General features: G+C 38.8%; 1 protein-coding gene across 2 annotated transcripts in view; it reads right to left on the bottom strand.

The window, feature by feature from the left end:
* Positions 1–619: 619 nt before the first annotated feature.
* Positions 620–27,573, bottom strand: part of GNAS (GNAS complex locus) — a 147,298-nt gene continuing 120,344 nt past the window's right edge. For both annotated transcript variants that reach the window (XM_070941770.1, XM_070941771.1), the window contains 7 exons: positions 13,460–13,514; positions 10,372–10,445; positions 9,388–9,446; positions 8,378–8,498; positions 7,948–8,078; positions 6,226–6,293; positions 620–4,747 (listed from right to left, as the gene is read on the bottom strand). In XM_070941770.1, the coding sequence (XP_070797871.1) occupies positions 4,601–4,747; positions 6,226–6,293; positions 7,948–8,078; positions 8,378–8,498; positions 9,388–9,446; positions 10,372–10,445; positions 13,460–13,514 (655 nt within the window). In that variant the 3' untranslated portion in view covers positions 620–4,600. The remainder of the gene's footprint in view (positions 4,748–6,225; positions 6,294–7,947; positions 8,079–8,377; positions 8,499–9,387; positions 9,447–10,371; positions 10,446–13,459; positions 13,515–27,573) is intronic.

Here is a 27,573-nt window from a genome sequence, read left to right as displayed (position 1 = left end):
GTCATGGGCAGGGGTGGGTTCTAAATTTTTTTACTACTGGTTCTGTGGGTGTTGCTTATTTTGTGGGCGTGGCTTGATGATCATGTAACAATTCTTTAGGATTTAGCAGAGGTACTGGTCTACCAGGCTTTTAACTTTTAAAAGCCTGGTAGTTTAAACAGTTTTTTTCCTTCTAGCCAATGAGCTGGGACTCAGGAGGCAGCAATAGATTGGTGGTGGGGCCAAATAAAAGGTAAGAATAACACGGGTGTGTGTGTGCGGGGGGGGGCAGAACCGGTTTGGTGACGTCATATCGTCACCGCTACTGGCTCGGCGGAACCGGGAGAAGCCCACCACTGGCCATGGGGATATTGCAACTATTGTGTGAAAACTGATCAAAGCTCACTTTTTTCAGTCCCATTGTAATTTGAACAGTCACTAAACAAACTGTTATAAGTTGAGGACTACCTGTATGATTCTTGCTTATTCATTATGAACTGGGTGGCTTCTACAAAGTTTTGCATTCACCTTTCTTTCATTCCCAGGATATTTATCTTAGTATAAACAGAACTCGAGAAATAGTACATTCCACTCTTGGAAGTGTGCAGTATTTTAACATCCATTTGTTAACAAAGATCCGTTTTGAAAATATCTCTACAATTTATTATTATTTTTGTACAAAATATGTCAAATAGTCAGTCAATGTTGTAGGGGACTAGCATGGCATGTTATGTTTTAAATTCACTTGATTTACACACTTGCAAAACATGAAACAGCAGCAGCCTAAATTCATCGAAAGAGCTGGAAAAAAAAATTAAAACCAGGGGATACTACGTATGTTGGAATCATTGCAGTAATGTAGCTGGGAAGAAATATTTTCATAATAGCACTGTTATTGGTAATAATGTCACACCCTGATAGTTATATGATGATGCATTTAACCCTAAAAATCCACTTCAGTTTTACTAGATAGTGGTATGGGGCATCGTGCATTTTAGGATGGGGACAAATACTTAGAAAATACCTCGGCTGTTAAAAACCAGAAATTCCTGGACCTGTGAAAACCAGTTCTCTCCCCAGTCATGGTAATTTACCTGAACCAAAAGTTCAAATAAATAAATAGGAAATTGAAATTGAAGGAAAAGATGAAGATTAGATGGAAATAGTTCAACTAACTCCAGAGTTAAGGCAATTAAATTAGAGACAGAAGAAAACACAGAACTAAATAGCAAGCACTGAAGCTTTATGGGATTTTTGTATTGAAAAGAAAAACAAAACAAGAAAAATGTTAAAAATAAGACTTGCGGTTACCAGGCCACCAAATTGCACAAACTCAGAGACGTGCTAACAGAGGCAGAAAGACACACACACACTTGCTTTCTTTCTAGACATGTGCAAACCAAACTGCTCCCTCTAACCCAACTTTTTTTTTTAAATCTGTCAAATGTTTCCATTCATATAAAGCTCCATAGGAAGTATATTTTAATGGGATGTGTGTAAGTGTGCATATGCACACGCGCAGATATACTTTATTACATAAACTTTTATCTATTCACCCAAAGTGCCCTTACTTTTAAAGATGAGGCAATATTTTGTTTTTCCTAGATCACACATTACATTCCTTGTAAATACTTCATTTAATTATTATTCATCTTCTTCCCTTCCCTAGGACTTAGAGATTAATAAAATAATTTTGGCACTAAACTTAACAAGTTTTGGCTTTTGTTTAAAAAAAAAATTAAGGCTCACATTTCATAATCTGTGTATATGTGTCTGAGAGTGCATTTACATACATATACATGTGTATACATATCAGCGTTTCTCAACTTTGGCAACTTTAAGCTGTGCAGACTTCAATTTCCAGAATTCGGGGATTTGAAGTCCACATAGTTTAAAGTTGCTGAAGTCGAGAAACACTGATGTATAGGTTTTCTGTCCCCCCCCCCCCAAATCCTAGCAGGCACCAACTAAAAATAAATTTGTGGGTCCGACTTTGCCACTGGTTCCAAATGCTTCCAAGGCAGTACCTCTTCAAAATGTTTTACAATTACAATCTGATCTTTTAAATCCATTTAATAGCAGACACAGGCTGAGATACAAAGGCCCTGTGGCAGATACACAGTCAACTGTTGCCAACTGTTCAACAGCTTCAGCTCCTATACCCGAGGAGACAAACACTGTCTCTTAAAATCTGATGTGGCTCATTGATCTTGGATTCTGCAGTAGCAGAAACCAGAAAGAAAAACTAGGAAATGATGTGCTCCTTCCCCTTGATTGCCCCCCTTACCCCAAATTTATGCATGGAGAGCCAATACCAAGAAGGATTCCGTAAAGGAGGTTGCAATTGTTCCTGTTCTACCAGGGAAAAATATATCCTTGTATTGGCTAATGGTGCAAATCAACTAAAAACTGAATGATCACCACCATTTCATTTCTATTAAAAGTGAAAATCGATAAGGAAATGCGTTTTCTCAATTTTCTCCAATTGCCCATGTGAAAAACCTGGAATATGTAGAGTCCTTGGATATCACAAATACTCCTGCCATCAAGCAGAAATTTGGGACACAAGACAGTTTCTGAAAGGGATGCCTTCCTAACAGGGAAGGTTAAGTGATGCCCTGTGAAAATAGAAGCACGTGTGTAAAAGGCAATTTTAAAAAATAATCGCTGTATTAAGACCAATGTTCCCCTACTTCAAGGGGCCAAGAAATGGGCTTGAGGAAAGTAGGCTAACACTGTTCTAGACGTGTTATTATAGCTGTAATTTTAGACTCTGTACAAATTTGTACAGGTAGGTTTAGACACATGAAAAAGTTATATGCTCACAAAGACATGAAACACCTAAGTATAAAATATAAAGCAGTGTAATAGTTACTAAAATTACATGCTGTCTTATTGCTACAGTGATTTTTGCTTTTTTTAAAAACTGTACCACATGTTGTCCTAAGCATATAATTTGCATAAATTATTCAAGTTTAAGAAAAAAAAATCCACACGTCTCCACTTTAAGCTACTTATATAGTTAATATATAAAACAATGTTTTAAGTTATCTCTTTATTAAAAGAGAAGTAAAATGTCATTTGAAACTGAAATTCAGTGACCAGATCTAGGGGCAAGGTACATTTTATTATTATGCCTGTTAGAGGAGTTAGCGTTAGGTGGGAAAGTCTTAGACCCAGCATGAAGACAGCCTCTAGGCCTGTGCAGTGCCTATAATATTGATTTTTTTTGTTCTGTTTTTATCTTTTTGCACAAAAAAAAAATACTATGAATGACAAAGACTAACATTGATAATTTGTAGCAAAATTTGGTTTATGTAGAAACAAGCCATGTTTTGCATTTGGATAGAGATTTAAATGAATTAAAGCTAAAAATTAAAAAGCATGATGCTGAAACATCTGCTCGCTTGTTGTAGAACTCACTTTTAAAGTGGTTAAGTTTGCACGATTTGTACTTTTTTTTTAATATACTAAACAGTATTTTTCCCCCTCCTTTTATAAACCAGAAAAAAAAATCCCTAAACTACAGATAAATTTTTCCCTACCTTGAGCGAATGCTGCTGAAAGGTTTGACAAAGCTGTACAGCGCAATCAAACATACTTACATCTTAGCTCATTGCACAGGTACAGCCATAATCAAGGCACAAAGATCTTCTACAAGTTATTTTTTTTTTCAATAAAGTTGTACAAAATAATACATTTTACAGTCTGTACAAGAATAATAATCCAGCAGTAAAATAAAAACTAGGGGAGTGGTGGAAAAAAAAAAAAAGAAGGCATGGAAGGAGGATAAGAGGAATTAGAAGAAGGGGAAAGACAGGGGAACAGGAAAAGAAGATTTTATATATATATAAAGATTTTTTTTAATATATATATATAAAATAAAAGGATAGGATCGACAGTGGACAAACTGAAAACAGTGTGTGGTTAAATCTTTCTGCAATCACAGGCTATAATGCAGTTCATTTTGCACCGTCCCTGATAATCAGGACATCACGGTTCAGCAACACTTTTCTGAAGGTAGCAGTTGGTTTTCTACTGTCTAGGTTTGCCATTGTAGAAATGTCAGTATTTCCACTCAAAAGTCACATTCAGAGGCAAAAAACCCAAACTGAAGCGGCTGCCCTTAGAACTTGGCACCTTCCTTAGTTGGACGCAGTGAATGGATACAGAGTTGAAATCATGGGATAAATGATCATGCCCACAACAGTAATGATTATCTAAAGTTCTCCCTCCTCTTTTTTTTGTTTTTTTTGTTTGTCTGCTTTTAAATATTTAATTGAAATCCCAAATCCTCTCAGGTGCTTCACCCTTCGGGGCGTTAATTCTTTTGTTTTGCATTGTTTGGGTTTTGTTTCGTTAAGGGCCGTGTTAAAGAGAAAACCTCACCCTGACCACAGAAATAGTCTTTTTTTCTTTTTCCGGGGACTATTTCCGACCGTTCCAAGGGAGTGAAACGAGACAGAAAGGCTGCTCTTTGTCCAGCAAGGAAAAAAGACTGAGGGATGCAAATCAGAGAGAGTCTGCAACAGTTCTCTTCCACCTCATGTGGGCCAGGTTTTTTTTTTTCTTTTTAGTAAGGAACAAGAGGAGTCCAAAACAGAGGAAAAAGTGCGCTCCATCACAACAACTCATATTGGCGAAGATGCATCCTTTGAATAATGTCCCGACAGTCATTGAAAACCCTCCGAATGTTTTCTGTATCTACGGCGCAGGTGAAGTGAGGGTAGCAGTAATGCCGTCCATCTCCACTGGCTGTGCTGATTCTCTGGAAGAGCAGCAGACAGAAAAGTCGCGTCAGTTTTTCTAGCATATCATCCATTCCCCCCACCTCCCTTCTCTAGACTCCTTTTCCCTAAATTCTAAGAATCTGGTATCACCAGACAAATACAGATTGAATACAAATCCTCTGGAAAAATCGGCCAGCAAATTGGATGGAGAATTCGGTTTAAAAATATGCAGTATGGTGGGCTAAATGCTGCTAACTAGATAGATACAAATTACACTTGTTCAAATCCATACTCTTCTGAATCTATGATTGAAAAAAAGATTAAAAGCAGTATTGTTAAGGTGGTGGTTCAATGCTAATGAAGCACTACTAAATTCCATGAACTGTGATGGAATGACCAAAGTCAAAAGGCTGTATAGGAAGTCCTCGATTTACAAAATTCGTTCAGTGACCGCTTGAAGTTACAACGGCACTGAAAAGAAAAAGTGACTTATGATCGTTTTTCAGACTTGTGACTGTTGCAGCATCCCCGTAGTCACATGATCAAAATTCAGACTCTTGGCAACTGACTCATATTTATGACCGCTGCAGGGTCCCAGGGTCATGTGATTCCCACTTTGTGACTTTCTGACAACCAAAGCAAATGGGGAAGCCCGATTCACTTTACAACCGTGTTACTAACTTAACAACCACAGTGATTCACTTAACAATTGTGGCAAGAGAAGTCGTAAAATGGGGAAAATCTCACTTAAACACTTGTCTCGCTTAACAACATAAATTTTGGGCTTAATTGTGGTCGTAAGTCACAGACTCTTTGTACAGGGTGTCCTCGCTTACCAATTGCCTTGTTTAGCAACTGTTTGAAGTCACAGTGGTTGGAAAACAAACAGCTTTGTGACCAATCCTCACATTTATGGCCATCGCAACATCCCATGATCATGTGATCACCATTTGTGAGTTTCACAACTGGGCTCCAACAAGCAGAATCAAGGGAGAACACTGACGTTTTTATGAAGAGATTGGACAACCATTTGTCTGAAATGGTATATAGTTTTTCCTGCCTGAACAAGGGGCTGGACTAGAAGACCTCCAAGGTCCCTTCCAACAGTGTTATTCTGTATTCTCTAAATGAAATCACAAGTTGCGCTTACACGATGCCTCGCGTAATAAATGCAGGGATTCACTTAATGATGGAAGCACAGTGATGTCATAAGTTTGACACTGCCACATGGTTTTTATTTTTATTTTGTTTAACAACCACAATGCTTAGCCCTGGAGTTGTTGCTCCTAATGGTGGTTGGTAAGTGAGGACTGCCTTTGATGACCCAAGTTAAAGGACTTAGTCACTCAAATCACATCTCAGAAATGTCCATCAAATGGCAATTCTGCTTTCCACAGTTACTGAGACGCTTCTCAAACAAAAAAGTTAAATAGCCCTAAATGTAGCTGACTGTAAAAGCAAGCAGAAGCAAGGTCATGTCTGATAAAAACAGGAACAGTAAAGAGAGCCTACTTACAAGAAATTCATCTCTAATAAAATACTTGGCCCTTGTAACTCTAGGATCCTCGCCAGGTTCTGGTGTTGCTGCTCATTTTTTTTAAAAAAAGTAAAGAACAACAAAAAAGGTTATCTTGCAATAGTTTTATAAAAATACTTTTATTTCGATTCACAGGAGGGATTAAAGAAAACATTTTAGTGCCAAAAAGCATAAGCATTGCAAAATACCTCTTTAAATATAGGCTCATATTTTACGAAGGGCTGCCCATTAGAAGAGAGGATCAGCCAGAAGCTGCATTTTCATTATTATTGTTGCACTCAAATGGCTTTTATAAAACACCAACAAGCATAAAGGGTAGGGGGTTATTGTTTTTACTCTTTTCATATTGGGATTTTATTTTTTTGGAAGCCACCTAGTGTCACTGAAAGGGAGTGGGCAGCCATATAAATCATATAAATAAATAAATAAATCATATAAATAAGTAAGTAAATAAGTAAATCTCACTCAGACTCATTCACTTAAAATTAATTAAAATGTTTCAGATAAAGAACTGAAATTCAAACAACAATAAATATATTACTTACACTATCTTTTCCTATTTATTTTTTTGATCTTAAGGAGATGTAAGGTGAACCATCGGTCAGGACAGGCCTGAAAACTAGTAGATGCCTTAACTCGGGGGTCCCCATTCCTCAGGCTGTGGCCCACTACTGGGCACTGAGTTGTTCGGAACCAGGTCGCAGAAGTGGTGGGCGAGTGGATGCATCCCCACTTGTGGGAGTTGCAGGCAGGCGCAGGCGTGCTCCATTTGTGTGAGTGGTGGGTGCGCAGGCCTGGTGCTCATGCAAGTAGAACTGTGCGTGATTGCCTACTGCTCACATTGAACCATCCCCTCTCTCTCCCCCTCCCCCCACCAGTCTGCAAAGCCAGAAAGGTTGGGGATCTCTGCTGTAACTATCACTGAATTTTGGACCTGTGATCTGGGATATTCTGGAACCACAATTTAAGTGTTGGGGGACTGTGTGTGACCTGCTTGCAGAGATCTCCAGTCTTCTATTATAGAAAGAGAGCTGTAGGGAATAATCACTTCAAAAAGGGAAATCAATCTAGAAACTACACAGGACCATAAAATGTTACTGAAAAAAGTACAAAAAAAAAAAAAAGAAAAAAAAAGAAAAAAGAAAAAAGGATGTCACTGGATCGGAGGCTTTTTTTTCTCATACAAAGCTGTTCCAAAAAATTTAGAAGTTTTCTGTTAACAGAAGGAATCCTCTTGGTTAATATATTCTGCTCTGTCTCAGAGAGGGAAAATATCCCTCTCTGAGGTTTTAGGCTACAGTACTTTGATTGATAATATTTGGAAGGGTCTTCATTCCTTACCCTGAAAATTATGGACTCTGAATAATTTTTAATAGAAGCCTATCACTGACAGTACTCCATCCTGAATCAAGCATTTGTCTGATTTATACTGCAAGCAGTTTGAGAGAAAGAGAATTGCGTCAAACATAATATAGTAACAATTAGTGATCACAAAAGAGTTTAAAAAAATCCTAAACAATTGTTCACTGTTTATAACAATTGTATATAACATTCATACATCGTTTATCACAATTTTTATACACAATTGTTATCACATAAAGATTAGACAGGAAAAATCAATCCCTTCGTTCTTTCTCTCACTTTTTTCTTTTATAGTAACAGAGAAAAACATTTTTCAAAGTGTACTATCAACTTTCTTACCATCTTCTGGGGTCGTGTAACGAGCAAATTCTGGAAAGTAATCTTCAATTTTTGATTTGCCTGCCAAAACTTTCTCTGCTAGCAGATCTTGTTTGTTCAGGAAAAGAATAACTGAAATGGTCCGTAGCCACCTAGAGAAACAGACCCATATACCATTAAAATGGCAATAAAACAATCAAGGTATAAAGAAGCATAAAGCAATTTAAGACATTATATTAATTATTCAGAGTCGCCTGATCGTGAGAAGGGTGGCATCTAAATTTAATAAATAAATGAAGAATTTTTATAAAAAAAACATACTTCACTGAAATAATGTACATTCTCTTAGAATTTATATTAGCACGGGTTCGGTGTCTTACATAATACAGACAGAAATAAACATAAACTAGAATTATGAATCACATGATTGGTCAAAACTAAAGAGACGGACCTGTTGTTCCAGATACTTTTGAAGAGGTTTAATGCTTCTTGAAGCCGGTTGGTCTGATTGTCTTCTCGTATAACCATGTTATAGCTACTGCTGGCCACCACAAATATTATAGCAGTTACATCTAAAACACAAAAGCAAAGGGAAACATCCTTAATCAATACTCTCTGGCTTTGAATTTATTTTTCTTGAATTTGGCTCCATAAAGAAAAAAAGATAGAAAAAGAGAAAATGGAAGAGCTTAGGGAAAAGCTGAACAGTTCAAAAGGTAGTAAAGCAGTAGTGGGTTACCCCTGGTTCGGACCGGTTTGCAAGAACCGGTAGTAAAACCGGTGGGAGGCTCCGCCCACTGACCCGGACGTCATCATAGATGATCTGCGCATGGCAGAAGCTTTGTGGGTGCGATGCGAACCAGTAGTAAAGTTAAGTAGAACCCACCCCTGGAGCAAATCACTTAGAGAAGAATAAGTTCAAAAGAAGAAAAATAAGTAAGATATTGAGGGAGGGACGGAGTAAAAATCAGCTAAAATGCAGCTCTAATGTGACTGGAGGGAAAAAAAGAGATATTTTGTAGGATACATACTGTAGGATCATAGAAATAAATAAAACATACAGTTCTGTGTGTGTGTGTGTGTGTGAGTGTGTGTGTGTGTGTGTGTGTGTGTGTGTGAGAGAGAGAGAGAGAGAGAGATGGGGAGGGAGGGAGAGAGAGGGAGGGAGGGGGGGGAGGGAGGGAGAGGTGAATATTCATTCCTCTTTTGTATTTTAATCACAAGTGATGGAAGCTAAACAAAACTTATAAAGAAAGCTATATGCTGAAAACAAGCATGTAGTGAGTTAAAGTGAGTTAAAGAGCTGAGCTGGTATGGAGACAACCTCAAAATGCCAAATAGTATATATTTGGTATTCAGGTAATTGGAAAGCTGGAGTTCCACATTAATATAATATACAGTTTATATTACATGGAAAATGTTCATAGTCTATCACAAGTTTAACAGATTCCCGAATATTACCATTGAAACACTGGATCCATTTTCGACGTTCATCTCTTTGCCCACCAACATCAAACATACTGAAAAGAAAAAAATGGGAGGGATTCAGAACCAGGAAAGCAGGATTATTAAAGACCCCACCCACCCACAGCTGCAGGCTGCAAAAAATGCTATTAGAATTATGGAAAACAAGCACTGATAATATTTCAAATATATATTCCAAATGTCTTTTCAGCCTACTCATTGAAGGTGTTCTCTCCAATAACTAATATTGCAAGTTAAAAATTGAAGTACATTATTTGGGTGAACTTTTTATTCGTTGCTGTAGTTGTGAATTTGTATTATTTGAAAAATTTATAGCTTACAAAAAAAGTTAAAACTAACTTTCTTCTTTTTTTAATTGTGTTCGCTTTTCAGAGACTGCCTGGAAAAGTCTGCAGTTTTTTTGACAAGATTTTTTCAGAAGTGGTTTGCCATTGCCTCATTTCTAGGACTGAAAGGAAGTGACTGGCTCCTGTCTTTGTACCCAAGACAGGACTAGAACTCACAGTCTCCTGGTTTCTAGCCTGAAACCTTAACCCACTATACCAAACTGGCTCTCAAATCTAACTTAGATGACTATAAAAATGAAATGGGACAGAACTAAACAGCACTTTTAATTACCACAACATGGATATAGTTATATTAATTTTGCATAGACATGTTATTGGAACATTCCGTTTTCCTCCAAAATAGGTCAATACAAGCACAGAGGATGGGGGTAGGACAGAGTGTTAATGTATTTCTCAAATTAGACTGTCTGGATGCTGAAGTGTTTTATGTTATTCCAAATGTTGTCTGGCCATAAACCATGCCTACTTCCAGAAATACAGGAAAAACCCTGCTTGAGTTGGCTTTTTCTCAAGTTGGATTACTATATTATGGAATATTTTGCACATTTCTACTATCTCACTGTTAGTTTAATGCCCAGTCTCAATTTAAGCACCCGCTATTAGTGATACTTACTGGAAATTTACTTTGTCGACTTGAAACTTGGTTTCAAATATTCCTGATGTCAGAACTCTGCATCTAAGAAGGTCCTATACATATAAAAAAGAATAATAAGAGTTTTTTTCCTTAAAAGAATATTCTATTTTTAAAAAAAACCCACAAGCCTTAGGGAATAATGGGTCAATGAAATAACAACTTTGGGTTCTTTGTAAAAAGTATACGGTAATATAAAATTTATATCTCAGGTTTTTAATCTCATATTTTTTCCTCCAGTCCTACCTAGCAACACAAAGCCGCTTACCATAATAAATAAATTTTGTAAAGTTAAGAAACTGTTTAAAATATACTAGCATCTTGGAAACAAAACAATCAGTTTATAAAAACAGCAACCCATAAGCTCAGAAAACCATGACACAAAGGAAAATTTGAAACCATGGAAAACAGACACATTTCTAAAACCTTCACTCATTTTGATGTGGATTATAATTAGAGATAAAAACTTCTGAAGAATGTGGAAGAAAAGAAAAAGAAGTTTTGGAAAAATAAAATATAGGTAGTAGCTAACTTTTAATATCCTCTATGATAAAAAAATACTTATTGTTCATAAAAAGTTAACAGTAGGGTTTCCCCACACAATAGTAAAGTATATTTGAATAATGGTTATTCATTTATGGATTTAATTACCCCCCCCAAATGGGTTCAAATGCAGCCTAATTTGAAAAAAAAATATAGCATTTCTTCATTTTTGCTTGCTTAGAAAAAAGCTGGCAGATAAAAAGTTAAAATTGAAAACAGAAGACATAACTGCACTCTGTCTTTGGTCTACCAACAACCTGAAAAGAGGTGACAACACTGACTTGGGATATCTATTATATATATATATGGCGTTCTACCGGTAGGAATGACAGTAGTTTCTTCTGATTCTTCATCATATATGGAATACATATATATATGGGATAGTTTTTATCCCAGAGTTATAATTGCACTCAACAATGAACTAAACATCAGTGAGCTGTTGGACAGCATTATTTGGTCTGCTGTGTGGATCTTTGGGTGGTTTAAGGGTGGGGAAATTTTGTTGGGTGGGTGGGGGGGTGTCTGGGGATTGTCATGTGTGTTGGGCTTGGTCTCTGGGCATTATGTGAATTTCATTGTATGGGTATACTGTGTATACATACAATGACAATAAACTTTATATATAGTCATACTCATGGACTTCTGAAAACTGAAAATTTTCCAGTACAGCATTGGGATAAATGTCTATGGAGATTGTCAGTCATCCAAGGTCATGGCTGTCCCAAAGGTCCTTTTTCAACAGCAACTGGATTGTGTTTTTTCCTTGAAGACTTTTCGCTTCTCATCCAAGAAGCTTCTTTTGAAGGATTGAAAAAGCACCTTTGGGATGGTACTGGGATAGGTTTTTATACATTTCATATTAGTTCTTTTCTTTATTAGCTTCATTTTTAAGCTCAATTTTGTACACATCTTAATCACAATATGTACTTTTTAAAAGAAAATATTCAGAAATACATCACTGATTAGGGAGAAAGGGACTTGGGGGTCATTTTTCCCTACTTTTTTCCTACATACTCTCATCTTTTAATTAGAACTCCACTCACTTCAGGCAAACAACTAAATAAGTTTGGAAAATCTCACAAAAGGGCATTCTATACTACAATGCAAAGTAGAGGCTCAGAAAATGAGGAGAATATGCAGGACAGAACACATGGAAGATACAATCTCAGGACTATGTGAAGCTGTGGGTTTTATTTAAAAATGTATTCTAGAATGCACAGGGACATGAATAGGGAACCTGCTAGAAAACATGGGACGAGACAGAAAAAGAGATTAGTGGAAGAAGATGGATACTCTCAATCACAATAGAAACTGATGTGTTGAAATAAGATGAAATATATTGTTAAGAATTAAAAAGACAAGGGATTGGGGTTGCCTGGACTCCACAATGGAAAACATTAAATTGAAAATGAATACAGCAATAGAGAGAGATGAAGGAAAGAATTGGAAGGGAGGAGGAAGGAGAGAGAGGGATGGAAGAGTAGGGAGGAAGGAAGGGAAGAGAAATCAGAGTAGGAGAGAGGGGAAAACAGGGGGGAAGAGAGGAGGAGAAGGGAAGTAGAGAAGAGAAGAAGAAGGTGGGGAAAGAAAGTTGGAAGGAGAAGAGGGAGATGATAGGTTTGAGGAGAAAGGTTGCTGTACAATAAAAAAGTTGAAGTAGAAGAAAGGCAGCTCTGAACAGACAAATATAAATATATTAAGAAAAAGAATGAATTGTTTAAAAATAAAAGAGGATAAATATGTACAAATAGTAAAGTTAGAATTTAGGGATAAATGAAGAAGGTGTTTATGTATGCAAGTATAGAAATACTGAGGGATGTTCAAAAAAAAAGGAAAAGAGGGGAAGATGATATTGGCAAAAATTGTGATTGAGTAAAATGTATTTGAATTTGACTAATTGTATAAGATAAGAAATGACCAACACTGTTCAAAAAAAAGAAAGATGTGGATGAAGGTGGGAGAGGAGAAAAAAAACCCCCAATAAAATTGTTTTTTTAAAAAAAGAAACGTGTTGTTGGAAAACCTTAAGGGCCACTTTGGGGACAGACCATCTTTGATAAGGTCTACCTATCTATGTGGTTGCAAGAGCTGACACTGATTTGATGGCACTTAACCAACCAACCAAAGAACCCACCCCAATCACCAATCTCCAATTCTTTAAAAGAGCCATACCTTTTTTAGGATCAAATGGCAGCCACAGATGACAAACAACTTGGACTTAGCTCTTTTAAAGAGCTGCAGAGGGAAGTCACTTCTACATTCCCATGAGTGCTGAACCACCTGTATGAACAGAATCTGAAGTGCTGCACAGTTCTATTATTTAGAGTTTTAAATTTTAAATTGAATTGGGACTTGGAATAGGCTGGTGAGTACTTGGGATCAAGCACGTTACTTGTGGTAGGTCTGATTACTTTGTTCCAGACACTACTAACACAATGCTACTTTCAGGTTTTGAACAGAAGAAATCTACAGAAAAAAATATTTTGAAGAAATGTAACTTCATTTTCTCAAAAGACATTTTACTTACCTGGTCAGACGGTGTATATTCATTTTGCTTGACGATGTCAATCTTGTCTAGGAAACTAGAGGAAGAAAATATTTTCACTGATAAATTTAGACAAGAACATAACATTTTTTGGAATTTTAAAAAGAGTCCATATTGAAAAGCCTATGGCAGGACTACAACTCACAATCTTCCAGTTTCTAGATTATTGTAAATAAGTAATTAACTTTACTTTTGTAACCACGTCAATATAGCATAACACAAAACGTAAAGAAAACATAGCCCTGTGCCTTTAATCACTACAGGTAGTCCTCAACTTTTGATGTAAGTGGGACCTGGATTTCCACTGCTAAGCAAGCTGTGAATTGTGCTTGATTTTAAAAACTTTTTTGCCATGATTCTTAAATGAGTTACTGCAGTTGTTAAGTGAATTATGCAGATATTAAGTGAATCTGGCTTCCCCCCCCCACACTGACTTTGCTTGTCAGAAGCACAGACTGGGAATATCTCAAATGGCAATCACATGACCCCGGGATGCTGCAACCATCATAAATACATACTGGTTGCCAAGCAGCCAAATGTTGACTATGTGACCAGTTGTAAGTCACTTTTGTTTGGTACCATTGTAAATTTGAACCGTTGGTAAACGAGTAGTTGTAAGTCAAGGACTACATCTACATTGATCTGGCTCTCATTCCGATTACTGGAAGCCTGAAAAAACTGCTTATTCAAACTAATCCAAAATAACATTCAAGGATACTGCAAGCTAAGCAGCACAAGGACGATGTTCCTGATTCATTCTATCAATTGACTCCATATTGAGTCACTCCAGAAGAAGATATTTTATCAAGAACTGGGAACATTGCCCCAAATCTCTTCATGTTTTTTAAAAAGATTTTTGAATTTGGGAGCTTAAAGGGGTGGCATTTGCATAAGAATACAGGGTAGCAAGAATGCAGAATAACAACAAATAAATCACCATTATTTATGCCAATTAATAGGTGTCTACAATCCAAGTATCCATGCATCTGCTTTGTCACCTTGCTTCTACTGTAATGACTGAAGAGATGCTTACAACTTTACACAGAGAGAATGTAATCTAATGGACAAGATGCAGAACTTTCACCGTGAGCAATTTGAAGCAAAAGAATAAAGTAATATTTTGTTCAGATGGCATCCAATTATAAAGAAATATCCTGTCAGCTCTTCATTAATCACGTTAATTTTTTTCAGCTGCAGATTGCCTCAAAATACCGTAAATTTATTGCCCAGATCTGCTTTCTTGCAAGCTCTGGAGGTAACTATTTCCTATTTATTAATACAAATATAAATTAGAAGGAAGCTAATGGGGGTCTGTCCAGCAACGCCACCCCCTCCCCATTGAATCCTAGAAGAATTACACTGTTTTAGATTCCTCTTATGCATTTTGAAGATCCATGCCATATTCGGTTTGGCTCCAGCACATCAGACTCAATGTGTAGCCAGAAGACATGAGTAATGAGGGAATTTTTAGTTTATGTGCAGTTCTCGGGTGCTACAAATCCTCCCTGAACTTTCAGGCACCGATGAAAGACAGCTTAACATAGTAGCTTGAGAGAGAGAGAGTGAGTGAGTGAGTGAGAGTGAAAGAGAGAGAGAGAGAGAGAGAGAGATTGGCATATATATGTGAGAGGAATCTATGGAAAAATGAAGTTTCCTGAGTAGCTTCTAGGAACTGTACACAGCCTGAATAATATCTAGACCGTGTCACAACAGATACAGAAATTGTCTGAATATGGAAACAGCATATTGGGGTTGGCAATAATTCATATATAGATAGTCCTCTACTTATAACCATTCTTTTAGTGACTGTATGAAGTTATAACAGCACTCAAAAAAGTGACTTATGACAGATTTTCACCACTGCAACATCCCCGTGGTCACATGACTGATATTCGGACACTTGGCAACTGGCATGTATTTATGACGGTTGCAGTGTCCCAGGGTCATGTGATCACCTTTTTGCAAACTTCTGACAACGAAGTCAACAGGGAAGCCAAATTCACTTAACAACCAGCTGACTAACTTAACAAGTGCAGCAATTCACTTAACAATTGTGGCAAGAAAAGTTGTAAAATGGGGCAAAACTCACTTAACAACTGTACTGCTTATCAAAGGAAATGTTGGGCTCAATTGTGGTCATAAGCCGACGACTACCTATAGAAAGATGGTGTCTCTTGACAAAAAAAATAGTTAAATGGCCAGCATCTCTCAAGATCGTCACATTTTTCATCTTGGAAGATGCTGATCCATGGATCACAGTGCAAAAATATGTGAAAGTGCCTGCTGATTCTTGATTTAGATTTATCAAGCATCTTTTCTTCCTTTAATTTTTATTGGATTTATACATAAAGGTATGGACCCAATAAATCTCATATTTGTCTTTCTGTCCATCTATCTTGCTGAGGCAAGGTTGACTCAGCCTTCCATCCTTCCAAGGTTGGTAAAATGGTGTTGGAAGAAATATCCTTCTGGGTTCTGCTCCAAGTGGAGAAAAAGACACTGGAAATAATGGAGACTGCTTGGAAAGATGGTTTAATGGTGGACAGGATCACATGGCTTGAGTTCCTGAACAGAAAAAGGGATGAGACGCAGTGAGTTTTATGCCCTCTCTGGCTTTGAACTTCCTGGGGCCCAGAAAGAGTATCCTGATTGGCTGTCAAACTCCCAGGTGGTCTAGGGGTCTTAGCTAACTTTGTAGGTTGTCTCTCAAGCTTGCTTGAGTCTTGCCATGTGGTGAGTTTCTGTTGCTAGATGGGTCCTATTGTGTTGCAGATGATGGCCCATTGAGTGAGCTTGGTTGAGGCCTTAATGGCACATTAACAAAGGTGTGTGTGGGGGGGTGGGGTGGAGGGAGGCAGGAAGCTGCTTTGTCTTTAAAACACGGTTCTCCATTTCTCATCCAGGGAAACATAATATTCTACCTTTTTAATATTTCCCAAAATATTTCATTCCTCTAGGAAAGGGGTGGGTGTTAACTTCCTACAATGGGGACCCAGATTGTTGGGGGCAATAGGCTGACTCTGTAAACCGCTTAGCAAGGGCTGTAAAGCACTATGAAGTGGTATATAAGTCTAAGCGCTATTGCTATTGCTATCTGGACTTAAACAGTAAGAGAAGAAAAATAGGGGTAATTTGTTGATCTATAAAATCTTAACAATGTTTGTTAAAGTATTAACAAAAATACAACAATGCAATGACAAATAATTGACTTCAACTATAATATTATAAGAATCATATGAGGCTTATTTCTAAAATTTCAGATTGAAATTGCATGGTATCATGCTTGCTTTTTCAGAAGCAAATCCTAGGGAATTCAGCTAAACCTCCTCTTGCATGTCAGCCTGTATAATGTTGCTACCTTAGCTTCAAAACAATACTTTTGATTTCTGGAATTTCTAAATGACTGTTCCTTCATATTTACAAGCCCATCGGTTAACCAGCAAGAATTTTTTATCACCAACACCTTGTACCAACGCCTTTATTCCTGAAATTCCTGATTTGAATATCCTAGAAATCATGCCAAATTTGGGGGAGCAGGGAGACTGTATCATTCTCTGATTCTCCAATAGGTTTCAATTCACTTGTTAATTTTCAGTGAGAGAGAGAATCTATGAGGAGGGAGGGAGGGAGGGAGGGAGGGAGGGAGAGAGAGAGAGAGAGAGAGAGAGAGAGAGAGAGAGAGAGAGAGAGAGAGAGCAAAGCTTAGATGTAACAGCAGGTGGCAGCACCTAGCTAACATTTGCTGATGTTGAAAAATCAGAGAAGGGTTGGACCTGGATAGTGCATAGATGAGAGGACATCAAATAAATGCCAGAGGTGAACTCTATGCTTGGATGTAATAGAACTCATGAAGAGGGCAATAGAAGAAAGCAAGCCATTTCCACGTTGCTCCAGATGCCCCTACAATCAACCAGACTCACACTTGGCCAAGGGCAACTTTGCTTTAGAATTCATAGAAACAGGATTTGTATGGGTGATTGCTGGGTAGCACTACATGAATAAACTAAGTCCAAACTACTCCTCAAATGTCATTATGTGACTATACCTACAAAGCAGCGGTGAAATTCAGCCGGTTCTATCCGGCTCAGGCAAACCGGTAGCAGCGGCTGCGGGAGGCTCTGCCCACCCGCGCGGATGTCACGATGTCACCTTTTTTACGACATTTTAAGCCTCTGTGCATGTGTAGATGATGGCGCCCGCGAGCAAAGTGAGCACACTTACAAACTGGTAGGGAAGGTAAGTGAATTTCACCTCCGCTACAAACAGCAGAATAGTGCAAACCAGGGTATTTTCTATGACACTTTATGGAAGAAAGAGCCTGGTGGCGCGGCAGACTAAAGCACTGTTATTAACAATTATTAACATCAGCTGCCTGCAATTACTGCAAGTTCAAATCTCACCAGGCTCAAGGTTGACTCAGCCTTCCATCCTTTCTAAGGTAGGTAAAATGAGGACCCAGATTGTGGGGGCAATAAGCTGACTTTGTATAAAAATATACAAAAGTATGAAGGCTATTGCTTAACGCATTGTAAGCCGTCCTGAGTCTCCGGAGAAGGGCGGCATATAAATCAAATTTAAAAAAATAAAAATAAAAATAAAAGTTAAAAGTTGGGCTTTGAAGAAGCAGGATAGGAAGAGCACTGGCACTTTCTGAACGTTGGGGTTGGCCAAAACACACTGTGGATCAAATGAATCAACCCAGAATTTTCATTTTATCAGGTGCAAATTATTGTACGTTACATGAAGGCTCCTGGAAAAGGCTCTAATGTTGGGAAAGGTGGAAGGAAAGAGAAGAAGGAGCAATATGCTGACTCTGTAAACCATTTAGAGAAGGCTGTAAAGCACTGTGAAGCGGTATATAAGTCTAAGTGCTACTGCTATCAGCAGCAAGGTAGGTAGACACAGTACAGTACTGATGAGTGCACAATTGGAAGACCAGGTTAGGATAGTTTGTCAAGGAGAAAATCAATCTATGTGGTTGTTAGAAGCCGAAAACGACTTGATGGCACAGTCAACCAACCAATCATTTAATCCAGGGGTGGGGAACGATGGCCTTTTATAACTTGTGGACTTCAACTCCCAGAATTCCTCAGCCAGCCATTCTGTCTTAGAGCAGGAGTAGGGAACTATGATCTTTTTATGACCTGTGGACTTCAACTTCTGGGAGTTGAAGTCCACTAGTCATAAAGGGGCCATTGTTCCCCACCTCCGATTCAATCAATCAATCAATCAATCAATCAATCAATCAATCAATCATCAAATCAATTGACAAATATTTCTGGGGGAAGCCGAGTAGATAATTTTTAAGTAGAGAAGCAAAACCGGCAAATAGCAATGAACTCTGCTAAAATAGGGCAATTATTACGGGCTTTGAATGGCTATGTTTGACTCGTGCATTTCACCTTCGCTAATTCAAACGTAACAATCATTGCTGGTCTGCTTTTTCACAAGATTGCAAGTTCAATATTTATTTCTAGCAATCGCCTTGAAATATTGTTTTTTCCCTACTCATGCCAATGGGTTCGGATACACTGGCACAGTTAAGAGAACGTACAAGAAATTTCCAAATAGCTGTAGGAAGTTAGCACCCACCCCTTTCCTGGAAGAGTGAAATATTTTAGGAAATATGAAAAAGGCAGAATATTATATTTCCCTGGATGAGAAATATGAGAAGCATATTTTACAGACAAAGCAGCTCCCACCTTCCTGCCCCCCACCCTTTGTCAATGGGCCATTAAGGCCTGGGCCAGTCTATTCTACATAACAAAGATCTGCCTCCTTCAGGCAGAGCCATAGTAGGAATTGCCAAAGATGGGATTAGCCCTCTACACAATAGCAGCAGAAACTCACCACATGTGACCTGGGAAGCACATGTGACCATCAGCCAGCAAGGCCCCCACCCCCTGGGAGTCTGACAACCAATCAGGATACTCTTTTGGGGCCCCAAGAAATGCAGAGCCAGAGAGAGCATAAAAACCCGAGGATTTACTGTATCTGCCCTTTTCTGTTCAGGAACTCAAGCCATGTGATCCTGTCCACCATTAAACCATCTTTCCAAGCAGTCTCCATGTTTCCAGTGTCTGTTTTCCCCACTTGGAGCAGAACCTAGAGGGATGTTTCTTCCAACAATTGGCGACCCAGGTGGGACTCCAAGCTAACCTAACCAATGGACCAGGCCCAGGTAAGCCTCCCTTGCTAGCAGCAGATCCATTGAGTCTGTGGATATGTTTTCCTGGACCTTGGCCATTTGGAACTAGGTTTTAAAGGGGTTTTGAGTTTGAGCTCAAAGGCTGCTTGAAAAGAAGGTGAGTACCTCTAAATTTTAATTTTAAAGTATGGAAAAGCATGGGAAATTTGTGTATGCCTGCATGTGTGTGAGTGAAGGCCCTTCTCCCAATCACAGTTGGATCTTGCTTCCTCTGTGCATTTCCTAACCGCAGAAAGACCAACAGTCTGGAGAGCATGGGGGTTTTGCCAGAGCACAGGACCTTCTGTAAGGGAAGGAGGAAGTGTGTGTGTGGGATTCCACCTGGAAAACAGTCTGATTTCACCTCTTTGAGTGACCTCTAGCCGCACCTCTGCCTACTGCTAGCTCCACCGAGCCATGACCGGTAGGATAGAGAAAGCAAGGGGGGGTTGCCAAATGTGGAACTTTGTGTTTAAAAGGAATGGAAGCCGAGCAAAAGCCAAGCGTGTGAAGGGGGGGTAATGAAACTGTAAAAGGGAATCCCGGTTTTGTCCAGCCCAGACACGGGGCGAGCGTGTGTGTGTAAGAGGAGGTGCCCACACCTGGCTGCAGGGGTCAGCAGGTCCTCGCGGATCCCCTTTTTGGATCCGAAAAGTTGTGGTGATTCCCTAGAGGAAGGGGCCCATACTTCGCAAGGGAATCGAAGTCCTTCCCAGAGCTTTTTCCTCTGAAAACTGAGTGCGTGCCACCCGGCTAAGTCGAAGTGATCCTTCCGGAGAAAAGGAAAGGGTCATGGGTAGCGATAGTTCGCGGGTGGCGGGGACCCCAGTAGATGAAGTGCTCGCGGCCTGGGACGCCAGGCGGGTGCCCATATTGAGGGGCATGGATAAAAGGAAATTAGGAAAATTGTGTCAAAAATGGGCTTTGCTAAGAGATAACACCGGGAGACAAATTTGGCTAAATAAAGGTACTTAAAAGAAAAGGGGGGAGGGGACCCTGTTCTCATGTCTTTCAGCCCTGCACAAAGGACTCTGCAAACTGTGGAAGCAGAGCACATGGATCCAGATGCTGCCTCCAAAGGAGACCTTCCATCTGATTGAACCAGGAATTGGGTTTGAATCCAGTCTCCACTGAAAGTCATCACAGCAACCAGAGTGGAGCAGACCTTTCCAAGCCTGACTGACCAGCCTTACCACCAAGCATTTTACCAGCAGACATGAAAGAAAAGACCCTGAGATGTATAAGTAAAGACCAAAAGACTCTTTTCAATTCCCAGAAGACAGCTGGAAAGACTATGAGGAGGGTGGAAATTCATTGTAAGGTTTTCTTTCTTCTCTCATGCATATTGTGATCAGTTTATTGTAAGAATTGTATTTGAGAGTGGTTGCCACAGCAAGTTATGTACACCTTAAGATTTCTGTCTGGTGGAGAGGAGAAATGTGTCAAAAATGTTTGTATTGCCTGTATTGTAAAAGTAGCTGCATACACATGCACACACAGAGAGACATACTATTCAGAATTAGATTGAAACTATTTCCTTCACTTACCTCCACACAAAGCTTCTCCTAGGTTGATTTTTGCTCTGTAGCACTAAAAGCCCAAGGAGTCATATCTCCCTGCTAATTCGATGGGGGAGGGGGCAATACCCCTCAGGCAATTCCCTCACTTGAAGAGATAGCAGAAAAGTGATCTCCAAAACCCAAGCCCTGACTGTGACTCACAAATGATGCTGCCCAGTTGCCCAGTAAAGGAAGATATATTGCACTGGTGGTCTCATGAGTAGAATTCCCAGGGCTCATTATGTGTAACACCAAAAAAAAAAAAAAAAAAAGAATGGATATTGTACACTGGCTAACCTCAATTTGGACTCACAAATCCTGGATGCACCAAAGTAAGAGCTAGGACAGGTTCAGTAACCAACCTTTGGAAATGGGCAGCCTGCAATTTAAAGGAAAATCATGGCTGTGAAAAATTTTGGGACATGTGTTTGCTTGAAACCTGACTGGAAGCTCACGGAAAGTAATATCTGAAGTCTGAAATTAATTGGCATGGAAAATTGGATACTGTAAAATTCTTACCAGAAATTTTTTCCTGGCTGCTAGACCTTCATGGTTGAAAGCTTTTGGAAGCCACTGAAGGAATCCTTTTCTGTTGCCTCTATCAATGCCTCCCCTTTGCATTAGAAAATTAAAAGCACCCATTAAGCCTCCCTGATGTGATCAATTTTAATCTTTCGCCAAGAACTTGTTTCAAAACTCACGTTTTGAAAAAAAAAAGAGTAGGGATTGTAGGAAGTTAGCACCCACCCCTTTCCTGGAAGAGTGAAATATTTTAGGAAATATGAAAAAGGCAGAATATTATATTTCCCTGGATGAGAAATATGAGAAGCATATTTTACAGACAAAGCAGCTCCCACCTTCCTGCCCCCCACCCTTTGTCAATGGGCCATTAAGGCCTGGGCCAGTCTATTCTACATAACAAAGATCTGCCTCCTTCAGGCAGAGCCATAGTAGGAATTGCCAAAGATGGGATTAGCCCTCTACACAATAGCAGCAGAAACTCACCACATGTGACCTGGGAAGCACATGTGACCATCAGCCAGCAAGGCCCCCACCCCCTGGGAGTCTGACAACCAATCAGGATACTCTTTTGGGGCCCCAAGAAATGCAGAGCCAGAGAGAGCATAAAAACCCGAGGATTTACTGTATCTGCCCTTTTCTGTTCAGGAACTCAAGCCATGTGATCCTGTCCACCATTAAACCATCTTTCCAAGCAGTCTCCATGTTTCCAGTGTCTGTTTTCCCCACTTGGAGCAGAACCTAGAGGGATGTTTCTTCCAACATAGCGAAGTAGGAAAAAAAAAAAAAAGGCAAAACTGTTCTGCAGTTGTTTATGCAGACTATTTTTAGGCTTGTGATTTCCTTGAAAAACACCAGCTACTCAGGCCAGGCAGCAGAGCAGGCCGTTGAATGTGGTCTTCCATGCCTACAGGCACGCTAGGTAAAACAGGTCAGAATGCCATAAATATGCCTTCTTTCCCCAAAAAAACATTTCAACCTTCCTGCATTTAAAAGTAAAACTTTCAGAGAAAAACCTGTCCTTGTGAACAGTTACCAAGGAAGACCATTATTTGGCAAACAATACTGTATTTTCTTTTTAGAAAGATCTGGGGGAGAAGGAAGTGCACGCTGTAAATATCAAACCGTGCTTAAACAATAGAGACTGAATTTGGGGGGAGGGGGGAAATGGTGGGATAAAAGAAGAACAGCCCCACCCCCACCCCCCACGCAGAAAAGTACACAGAAGGTTTGCAAGAACATCTATCCAGGTGCAACTTAGCGTGCTGAAGTACAACTCTCAAATTGCAGAAAGTCCATGTTTGTGTTTGTGTGTCTGTGTCCCGCTTTTAAAAAAATCCTTTTACAGCATTATTGGAATCAGTTTCTAAGATTATTAGGACCTCTCAATACTATCAAATTATCTTGGGGAAAATTTAAGGAAAAATGTTAATGTGTACCTTGATTATACAAGGTTAAAAAAAATCCTTTATATATACTTTTCTTTTTGCATATAATGCTGAAGGAGAGTTACATCAGGACAATGCATCTTTTGGTTGTTGGATAAACTGCTTTGATGTCGGTAAAGTTTTGCATGTCATGTTACAGCCAGGAATTAAATCAGCTTATAAATTTCATCTTTCACACTTTTCAATCAGATTATCATCTGAAGTCAATTTTGTGGCCTATTATATTTCAGGGGCTTGTCTTCCTCAATTTCAAAGACCACCTTTTCTTATTGGGTGGAAAAAACCCAAAGAAGTATAAGTTTAGAAGAGACCTGGAAATATTTTAAATATGTCCAATTTAGAGTATAGCACTACTGTATACTTCTTTACCAACTTTCCAGCTTTGAAACAATAAAATCTGCTGGTTTTCTTCAGCAGTAAGAGTTTTTATTTACAGGTTGTACTTTTAAATCCTAACAACAATATCTTATACTACAATTTTTTTTTTAAATAGAACATTAAGATTTGGATTACTAGGAGGAAGATTCACCAATGTCCAATGAGAAAGGGGGGGAAAAACATTAAAGAAGAAGCTTCAAAAACTTTTAACTCTCTTGCCATCAACCTACATTTTTCCCAATGCTGGAAATACGAGGAAAAACACAAGTCCCATTTTAACAAGAATGTACTTTCATGTTAAGAAAAAAGAACATTTGCCAATCCTTTTGACAAAGTCATTTCAGTTTTTAATATTTGTACCCTAGCAAAACAATAACAGACTCATAACATTTCTCAGAATCTGTATGAAACTCTTTTTGTTCTAGAAGATTATAAGTATTGTATTTTATCAGATAACGGTGATTAGGGAGAAGAAAGTAGTTTGATTTCTGCCGATATTTGTCATATGAATACAAACAAAATTATAATTCCTGGAATCCAAAGATGGAAGTCCAACTGCTGATTAGTCAGAAAGTAAAACTAAAATCCTTTGGAAACAAGAAAATCAGCTTCTACTTAACCCCTCCAGGGAAGTGCCACCAGCTGTTTGAGGACACTGGTTCTCCTGTTCAATTGCTCTGTTAGGAAAGCTTTTCTCCCCTAAAACAAAAAGCTGTTTTCCTAACATTTACAATTCCTGTATTCTGTGATTATAGAGAACAATTCTTCAAATTACATTTCTTTTCTGAATTTGAAGAATGCTATCAAATCTCTCAATCTTCTTTTCTCAAGGTTAAACATATTTAGTGCCCTGCTATTTGATCTTACTGTCTTTTTTTCCCCCTGTGTTACTGTTTTTGAACTTACTCCAGTTGATTTGCAGATCCTTAACAACATGCTATTTTCTGTGGCTAATTGTTGCGGTAAATACTCTTTGTTTTCCCCTCCATCAGGCAATTTTGAAGATGAGGGTCAGCACACCAAAGGTGAGGCAAAACTTGCCATTTCAGCTAGAAGTGTGGAGTATAGGTATCACCAAGTCCACAAAACATAATGCTTAACATTTCTTCTCAAGTTTCTTATTTTCAAATCCCAATATCTAGGCATACTGATTTTTAACTGTCGCAGAATGTGCGGGAATAAGGTTTAGTCTGGGCTAGTCCCTATCTCTCAGCCCAACTCACCTCACAGGGTTGGCTTTTATGAGGCAGATAGGAAAGGAGGAAAGAGTATAATACTTTCGCCACCTTGAGTTATTCATAAAAAACAGTTAAGGTGGGATTTAAAAAAAAAACCCTAAAATAAAAATAAATAACAAGACAGAAGAGCTAACTTTAAAAAAAAGCAACACGGCAACTGACCCCTCTAAAAACCTTAGTCGAAACATACTTAAAATAAGCTTGTTTCGCCTCAGTAAGAAGGAAAAGCTGTGAAAAGATTAAAAGATTTTAAAATGTAAATTGGATGTAATATGAACATAACGTACATACATCCAAAAGAATTTGCCTCGCCCGTAGCAAATCTCAAATTCTTAAAATGAAACCAAATGACTACGAATCAACTGGCTGCAGCTTTGCTTTTTGACCTCCTGTTCCAAGCACATAATCTATTATCTCAACAACCCATGTACAGCCCTGTGAGGTAAGGGTACACATTTATTTTATATTGCCATGTGCCGGCAGGCAGGAAAGCTAACGCTGAGTGCAGAATGATCTGTCACATATTTTGAGCTGGAGGTGATTATTTGAACAGGAGATTTCCCGACTCAGTGTCCTAGACACACACTGCGTGACACCCGCACTCTCACAAAATAGTCACACAGTTTAAAATATTTAGAAAGATGGGAATACACTGTTAAACTGAAATAGCTGCCCAACTCTTAAAAAAACCACAAATGAAGTTTATAGTAAATCATTGTAACTAGCTAAAATTATCCTCTATATTTAGAGTTCCGAGATGAATCACTTACTTCTGCTTCTTAATAAACTGGCACATGGAAGGAGAACGTTATACACCAATTCTCAAACTCGCTGGGGCAGTATTAAAATATTCTTCGATTAAAAATCTAGTTGTTTTGTATTTTATTTTAAAAACGGATTTACTTGCAGCTTGGGAATAAAATCTAAAACGCGTTCTGAACTCGGTCTAAAAAATGCAGTAGATCCAAATTGTATCATTACGTAAATGAAATAGATGTGTGGGGCTTGCAGGAATAGGGGGAAAGTGGGTGCAGTATTTTTTTTTTTTTAAAGCAGCTTTTACAAATAAATTGGCTTTAATTACAGGGTCACAGGATAGCATTCCAACCACTTGGAGGCAGAGAGGCACTACTGCTCAAAACTTCAAGCAAATAGCAAGACAGCAGTAAAGTATGATTTTTCTATTTATTGGAAACCAATATTTCTTTATTGTTTTACAGTTCCTTAGGGAATGCATCAAGTACACATTAGAAAGAGAAGAAAGAAAAAAAAAACCCAAGCTACTGAATGTGATGTTGGCCCTCTTATCATAAAATGCAGAGTTGGGGACCGAGGTTAGGATTGGGGGGGGGAGAAATAAGAAATAAGACTGGGGTGCGGGAGGAATCCTTCAACAAGAACACCAGGTTTTGCATAATTACTCTTTCCTTAAAAATTCAAGATTCAATGGGCGCACTGCGGAAACAATTCAACCTGTGCTTTTAAATACACTTGGGGTGCAAACTAGAAAAGCAAATCAAGCAGCAAGCAAGCCAGCGAAGCAGCAGACAGAAGAAGGTGGCAACCAGAGAAAAGGAAAGTCTATTTAAAGACCCGATAGATGTCTTTCTTTTTTCTCTTTCAGCCTGTCTAAAGTTAGTCTGGCTTAGAAGATGCACCAACTTTCCCAATCAGTTTTACATTACAGCACAAGTCCAGAAATAGCTCCCAGCCGCCTTGGCCTCTAGCACGGTTGCCATGACAATGGAACCACAGTTCTATAAATAGATCATCAGCACCAAATCTTGTGAGGCACATCTGGAAAGGGGCCAGGCGAGTCCCAGCTTGACAAATAAAAATAGGCTCCGGCAGTTGGAAAGGTACAATGCATCTCTCCACTCGTAGACAAAGATAATCAGAGCCGGACGGAGAAAGAACCCTGACTGCGTTTTAATGCAGGATCGGGTTTATAGTAGGGTTATAAAAACACGAAGGCTCCATTATTCACATAAAAGCCGCAGTTAGGCGTTTACATTCTTTGCTTTAAAGATTCCCCCCCCCCACCTCCCTCTTTCCTTCCCTTCCCCCTATTGCAGTCTGTGGCAAACCGTGTCATTTCGAGATTCGGAACAGTGCAATTTCTTCCCTATGGGGGAGGGTGTATGAAACACACACACACACACACACACACACACACACACACACACACACACACACACACGAACGAAACCCAAGTTCCTCTTCTAGGTTTCAGTGACAGGATTGCATTTCTGCTTGCCTGGAATCGAACAACTCCTTCCCCGGAGAACCCATTTTACAGAAAATACCGTCATTTTGCATAGAAAAAAAAATAAAGTATGATGTGGAACTCTTAAAAAGGGATGTTAATTTTACATTGTCCCTGCATATCCTACTAGCAAATTCAAATAGCTTTAATACCTGATTTAACCCCAAGGTGCTTTTTCAAGAGGCAAATGGGACTTTCTGGTTTTTCTTTGAAGACGTTTTGCTTCTCATCCAAGAAGCTTCTTCAGCTCTGGCTGGATGGTGGGGAACAGAAGGATTTATACTCCTTCTTGCGGAACCAAATATATTTATATATTTGAACATCCGCCACCATCATCATCATCCTTGTTTAGCAAGATGAAAATCAGTGAATCTCCCATCTCTGCCTTTCCCTTATTTCAATTAAAACCAGCACACCAATTAACTTTGGCAAACCAGTTTCTAACCATGGGTTGTAAATCTGTCATGTTTCAATGAACCATTGTTAACAGTGATGATGATT

Source organism: Pituophis catenifer, unplaced genomic scaffold (genome assembly GCF_029215685.1).
Source record: "Pituophis catenifer annectens isolate HBS135680 unplaced genomic scaffold, rPitCat1.0.hap2 SCAF_3, whole genome shotgun sequence".
Lineage (NCBI taxonomy): Eukaryota > Metazoa > Chordata > Lepidosauria > Squamata > Colubridae > Pituophis > Pituophis catenifer.
Note: the sequence above shows the minus strand (reverse complement) of the source record. Positions and strands in the feature narration are given on the sequence as shown.